The sequence below is a fragment of the Engraulis encrasicolus genome, chromosome 3, assembly GCF_034702125.1.
Source record: "Engraulis encrasicolus isolate BLACKSEA-1 chromosome 3, IST_EnEncr_1.0, whole genome shotgun sequence".
Lineage (NCBI taxonomy): Eukaryota > Metazoa > Chordata > Actinopteri > Clupeiformes > Engraulidae > Engraulis > Engraulis encrasicolus.
Window position 1 is genome coordinate 12,837,263 of NC_085859.1, and position 6,922 is coordinate 12,844,184.

The following is a 6,922-nucleotide window of genomic DNA, read 5'->3' on the forward strand; positions in this document are numbered from 1 at the left end:
CCTGTAACCAATACCCTGTATCTACGTAAATAACTGTAAGTCGTTTGGATTTTTATTTAAAATAGCGTCAGATAAGTGTAATGTAATGTGATGTGATGTTATGGTGGCCAGCATTGGGGAATTCACCTAAACTGATTGATACGAAAGTTGACCTGCAGTTAGCATTCAACACATAGCAAACAAATATACCAAATGCACAAAACAGCTCGCAATACGACACATAAACACGCATGCGTACATACGCACTTACAGACACACACCCATGCATACACACGCACACACAGACACACACGCACGCGCGCACACACACACACGCGCACATGCACGCACGCACACACACACGCATGCACACGCACACGCACACGCACTTAACCAAAACATGAATAATTTGCTCCATCCATCCCTTTTATTGCCTGATATTTCCTGATATGCATTTGTTTTAATGTATATTTATCTGCTTCGTACAAAACATCATGAGACGAAACATCTTGAGAATATGTTAAGCCATTTGACACTTACTTCTCCGTAGTTATACAACGGTCTCAAGAAAAATGTCCGCGCAGCTGCTAATGACACAGACCACCAACTTACTGAGCATTAAATTGTAGTTAAAGTTCACTAGCATCTGGAGGCTAACAGCATGTTATGCGTTCTATTCACCTCATTAAGATGCAAACCGCTAAGCAGAAACAGCATGTTGCCACTGAGGTCAAAGAGGAGCCATTTTGGAAAATGCCTCCATTTAGCATGTGAGAAGCTTACAGCCTTGAGCTGTATATTTAATTCCACAGTCAACTGAAGGTTTCTCTGAAACAACAAAAACAAAAAGTCTCAACGGAATAGCGTTTTCAAACAAATCAATGTTGCGCTGTAGAGGGTCTGAAAACCATTTACTGGATGTGAATACATTTCTGATTACCGTTTAAAGTGTTTAAAGCAAACATCTGGTTTTATGTGACACCATCTGAACTCGAAAAAGAACATTTATCACATTATATTATCCACCAAATACCTAACTCTCACATATTCACACGCACAGACAGTAGGCTAAACTATCAAACTATTCACACCCACATCAGGCTAATAGAGGCTGCCAACCTCACACTCGCAGGCATCCAGACCTTTTATCCTCACTTCACCCAAGTGTGGGTTGCTGTTTGACAACAGTGAATAACCTAATTAGTTCGCCATACTTGCTATTTTCACTATGCATTGGTTTGATGTACACTGTGCATAATCACTAGTAAGAATTTGAATGTATCAGCATGAATGTCAGCATGCGGCTGCCTCGTATGCAGCTGTGTCGTTTCTAAAGCACATCCCATATCCATGTGAATAGCTACTGCTACCTATGAGAATAATATAGGTCCTTTCCCATTACTAATCTCTACTCCTACCCCTACGCCTTCCCCATGCCCCATCGTGCTTTCCAACGGAGCTGTAAGGTGTAGTGCATGAAACGCAAACCGCTACGAACTGGGATACCCCTTCAACAATCATGGAACGACACTCACAGCTGTCACTAATTCCATGCATTAGGTTGACGTTAATAGCTATTTTTTTTTCATGTGCGTTTCACGGAGAAAAGGGCCATCACACATTAGGACAATGTTAAACTTAGTACAATGGAATGATTATTACCACTTAAAAACCTTCAATTGTGGCGAAAATACTTAAACTTGTGTGCTGTTGTGGGTGCTGCGGTTTGCCGCCAATTTTTAAATGAATTCGCAATGCATCCAGGGAAACCTGTCGTAGCTCTCCGTCGTGGAGTCTGGTGTTGGAAAATCTCCGCACGGAGGGGTGGAAAGCCCTTCGCCGTACCCCTACCCATCTGTCTGAACGTGAATCGGGATGCCACCACCCCTACACGTGGACGCGCAAAACGGAGGCAAAGGGGAAAGGCGTATAAAGGGCTAAGGGGTGTAATGGGATTCACCGATAGACTCTACCCCATATAGTCAAATGTCAGAGCAATATGGCCCTGCCGTGGCTCTAACGGCTGGGCACTGGACTGCAAGGCCTGGTGACCCGGGTTCGATTCCCGGCCCAGGTCGTTTCCCGATCCTACCCCATCTCTCTCTCCCAGCAATTTCCTGTCTATTCTCCACTGTCCTGTCAAATAATAAAGGCACAAAAGCCCTAAATATATACATAGGGATACTGTATATAAATATATATACATTTTAAAAAAATGTCAGAGAAATATAGGCCTAGTAGGAGAATATTTCCTCTCAATGTTATATATCTGGGTGTTAGAACGATACGGTGGCAGAACATTTGCCTAACGCCACTAGGGAGGTTTGCATTTGCACGATCCCCTCTCCTGAAGAAGATGTCATTGTCATGAGCTCCACAGTAATGGTGTACCATGGGGGCCTATTAAGTCTGCAGGTAAGCTAGCTGTGTGTGTCTTTTAGATTTCATCAGCTGGGGTAAGGCGCTTTTTGCAGATGTGTTGCGTCAGGGGGGCGCCTACGCCTACGCCAGCCACGAGTGACGGCGAGCCAAAAAGAACGATAAAACAAAAAGAAGAAATGGAGGGGGGAGATTAGTTTGAATTCTTCAGGTGAGTGAGGGGTGTATGGTCTCCCTCTCATCAAGAATTATTAACTCTCAACGAGTGAAAAATAGAGCTCACAGACAAATTAATGCAATTTATGTCAAAAATAATTAATGTAAAACATAGAAATGTCCATAAAAACAGCTTTACCCAATAATGAAGGAGGTTTTACCACTGCACGAGTGGCAGCAAGCAAGCAACAAGGAACACTCGAAGAGGAAGAGGGAGACTGAGAGGAGGAGGAATTTGGATTCTTGCATGAGCGTGAATGTCTCCACAAGATAGCTTTGTCAGTGGAGGGTGTGTGTGTGTGCATAAAGACAGCACCATCTTATTATCATTAAGGATGTATTCACATTCTCCATCCACCGAGCGAGTGATGGCAAGCAAAAAAAAGGAGCAAATAAATGTCCTCAGAAGAAGAAGAGGAATTCTGCTTCTTACCTGAGCGTGAAGGCCTCCACGGGCGAGTGGGGCACGGTGGCTACGAACGCCGACACGGCCTCCCGCTGCTGGATGGGCTCCACGGGCATCAGGATCAGGAAGTTCCCGTCCAGCCAGCGCTCGCCCAGCTGGGGGGGCGCGGGGGCCTGGAGCAGCCGCACGCTCCCGACCCTACGCATGGGGCTGCGGTAGCCCCCTCGTCTCTGGTGGCCCCTCGGCCCCCCTCCTCCTCGCGGATCGTCGGTGTTGGCCGGACACCCCCCCTCGGGGCTGGGCTCCAGCAGCCGGTAATAGAGCTCCACGGGGGTCCCCTCGAACGGATCGGCCGCCGAGGCCGTGGAGGACGAGACCGGGGAGGAGAACGGAGAGAGAGGTACCACCACCGAAGACGAGGAGGAGGACGATGATGACCCCCTGGAGCGCCCGCCGCCGCCGCCGGGGACGATGCTCGGCGTCCCGAACCAGCCCGCCAGGGGCTCCAGCTCGGCCACGCACAGGCCCAGGTCGCCGGCCAGCTGGCACAGGCCCCGCGCCTCCTGCGTCTCGTGGAAGGCGGAGAGCCGCACGCACGGCAGCCGGCCCACCGTGCTGTAGTCGTCCCAGTCGCGGCCCGACACGTAGAAGAGCACCTGCACGCGCGGCCGCCGCAGGTACACGCGGTCCGTGATGATGAAGGTCTGCACCTCCCAGTTGAAGGTGAACAGGGGAGGAGGAGGTGCGGATGCGGATGCGGATGAGGATGAGGATGAGGATGCATCCGCAGAGGAGGAGGTGGGGGAGGAGGAGGGGAACATGGTACCCGAGGGCTGCAGGAGATCCATGGTTACCGGCTGGCCCATAGTCAGCGGGCCGTAGCTGGCGTTGAGGACTGGCATCTGGCGGGCGCGGAACACAAAGAAGGGCTCGGTGCGCGCCAGCAGGCTGGAGTTGCGCATGATGTCCTGATTGGCCTCCTTGAGGAAGAAGGCGGAGTCGGCGTGGAGGAGGGAGAAGTTGACCGGCAGGTAGGAGGGCGGGGCCTGGAAGTGGGGGAGGGCGTCCAAGAGGCGTCCATCTGCAACTGTGGAGAGAGAGAGAGAGAGAGAGAGAGAGAGAGAGAGAGAGAGAGAGAGAGAGAGAGAGAGAGAGAGAGAGAGAGAGGGAGAGAGACAGAAAGAAAGACAGAGAGAAACACAGAGGGACAGACAGAGAGAGACAAAAAGACAGGAAAAAGCAGAAAAGGACATTTTAGATTCACCACTCATTTATTGTATTAGAGCAAAAGCTGAGAGCCAGAGAGTGAAAAAAGAAGAAGACAGCAACAAAAAATAAGTGACAGCTATGGACAATGCCGGGGTGGACATTAAAGTGATCGGGAGTTTTCCCGGCCCAAACCATCGAAGTGGCCCACGGCGACAACTAATTTTAACTTTTTTTTTTTATCACTTCTTGTGTCTTATTCTTGCATTAATATCAATTAAGTTTCAACCGCCAGCTGCATCATAGTGGATTAAATAGGCCCATACCCCTCCTAGAAAATCTGTGGTTCTACTAGGCCTACCATGTAAGCATCATAATTCCCCAAGACCCCTCCCAGGTGTTTCAGATGGTTTGGGCCAAGGATCGTCTTTTTAAATCACACTGGCGCGAAACAGAGCGTCAGTGATGGAAAGCAGAAAAGGGCTGGGCGGAACGGAGAGGGCTAAAATTAAAAAAGAAAGAAAGGAGGTGGCAGCCACATGTGCCAAATTAACTGACATCTTCTCAAGACAAGCTGGTAGGCTATTGAAAGAGATATAGATAATTGGCCTGGTTATGAATTGTATCATATAACGTGGCGAGCGTTTGCAACTGTCACAACTGTCAACTTTTAAAAATGTCACAATGTAGGCCTAGGCTATAGGATTATCTATGCTTTAAAGTGCATTCCAATTTCCGTAGAAGAACCGAAAACGTGTTGCTTTACATGCCAGTTAACCATTTTGATGAACAGATTGCCAAACGCTTCATCACGCTTTATTTGTAGCCTACCACCAGCGCGCACAGATTAACGCAATAGACATACCGGTATTAGACTCTAGCCTATGCAAATAGGCTATAACGTGGCGATGTTTGCTATGTCAAATCAACTGTCAACTTTGTCAGCTTTGAGAATGTCACAATGTAGGCTTTATGGCCTATGTCCTATGGCTTAGAAGTGTATTCCTATTTTAGAAAAAACGAAAACGTGTTGCTTTACATTAGGCTACATTCCATTTGATGAAGAGAGTTGCCAAACGCTTCATCACGCATTACCTTGCATTACCACCGGCGCGCACTATCAGTTATTAACACAGTAGATAGGCCTATATTAAACAGAGGCTATTACATTTGTTGTTAAATAGGCTATTTGTTAGTAGATGCTGTTTAAATCATTTATAAGTGCTGTATACCAATAGGCCTATTGCTCTTGGTTCACGCGCGCTGGACAGTTTAGTTGTCTTTTTAAAAATTAATTAGCCTACTGGAGAGTTTGCACGTTCTATCCGCGGAATCAGCATCGGGAAAGCCCTCAGCGAATGACCATTAATTGTAATGTGTGCTGAGCCCCTTCACGCCCGCGGGAATCTATTCTATTTTCAATACATGCAGACACGTTCGCCTACATCCCGTGCTTGCAGTGTGTATCCTCAAGGAAGAACGGAATCCTTACATTTGCCGTTTTTGATAGACAGTTTCAAAGTCGCCGTCATGCTTTAGCTCCTCTGCAACTGTAGCCTATTTCCTCTCGCTGTTATATCGTGCAGCATTTCCACAGGTGCGCAAACATCAACTTAATATGAAATGTCGTCTTTAGCCTATGGAATGCTTTCTAGCATCAGCGCAGCAGGCCATGATGATCCAGGTGAGGGCAGGAGTACTGAAGGGCCAGGTAGAGGAAAAGAGTTAGTCAAAATAGATGTTTATGATGATAGGCCTATAAAATATGGCATAGTCTATAGAAGAAAACCATGATATGTGTAGATTAAATCGCGTAGATGATTTAACAAAGCCATAATTAAATAAGTAAAGAAATAAGTGAATGAGAGGATAGGCTATGCAGCACCCATGGAGCCCAGTACTACCACAGTGGAAACGGGTAGCAGGATTTAAGATGACTAAATTGCTGAAAATGCATCAAAATAAGACCAAAAGAAAAAGGCAACCACTGTTTAATCAATAATCGTCTATGAAGCCTACATTACTTTTTAATTGTTAATTAAAGTCGTTAGGCCTACCTTTATTGTTAAATTTAATAATAATCCTAGGCTATAGGGAAGTCAGATGCTAAGAGGGAGGCGTGCATTTTGTCCTCCGTATCAGAGTGGCCTGAATTTGAATTAAATTCCCGGACTGAGAAAAGGGTCCACTCCGGGCCTGGCTATGGATAGAAACAAATAGACAGGAAATGAGGAGAGAGACAGAGTCAGAGTCAGAGAGAGAGATTGAACGATTGACATGTACAGTGTACAGGGAATAACAGGCAGATATCTAATGCTACTCAATACATTGTTTTTTTCACTGTCACAGTATTAATCCTCCCCTGGGATTAATAAAGTTACTCTACTCTACTCTCTACTCTACACCACTAGAACATGTTGAATAAGCAACCACATTTCACTTTCAATTTTTTAAGATCTCAACCTGAGAAAAACAGCATTTCAAACCACATTCTCCTCTCCGAGAATGAAAGAGAGAGAGAGAGAGAGAGAGAGAGAGAGAGAGAGAGAGAGAGAGAGAGAGAGAGAGAGAGAGAGAGAGAGAGAGAGAGAGATAGACTTGTAGGTAGAAAGTGATTTAGAAAATGATCTAGCCTACATGGTGAGAGGTGGGAAATGGGGAAGAAAACGTACAGGGCAAGAAAGAGGGGAAGAGAACCAATAAAAAAGAATAGGTGAACAGACTTAAAGGTAGAAG

The 6,922-nt window shown here is 46.5% G+C and overlaps 1 protein-coding gene across 1 annotated transcript in view; it reads right to left on the bottom strand.

The window, feature by feature from the left end:
• Window positions 1-3,003: 3,003 nt before the first annotated feature.
• The window catches only part of LOC134446546 (transmembrane protein 132C-like), a 132,289-nt gene continuing 128,370 nt past the window's right edge, over window positions 3,004-6,922 (bottom strand). The window contains exon 2 of the mRNA XM_063195910.1: window positions 3,004-4,067. Within this exon, the coding sequence (XP_063051980.1) occupies window positions 3,004-4,067 (1,064 nt within the window). The remainder of the gene's footprint in view (window positions 4,068-6,922) is intronic.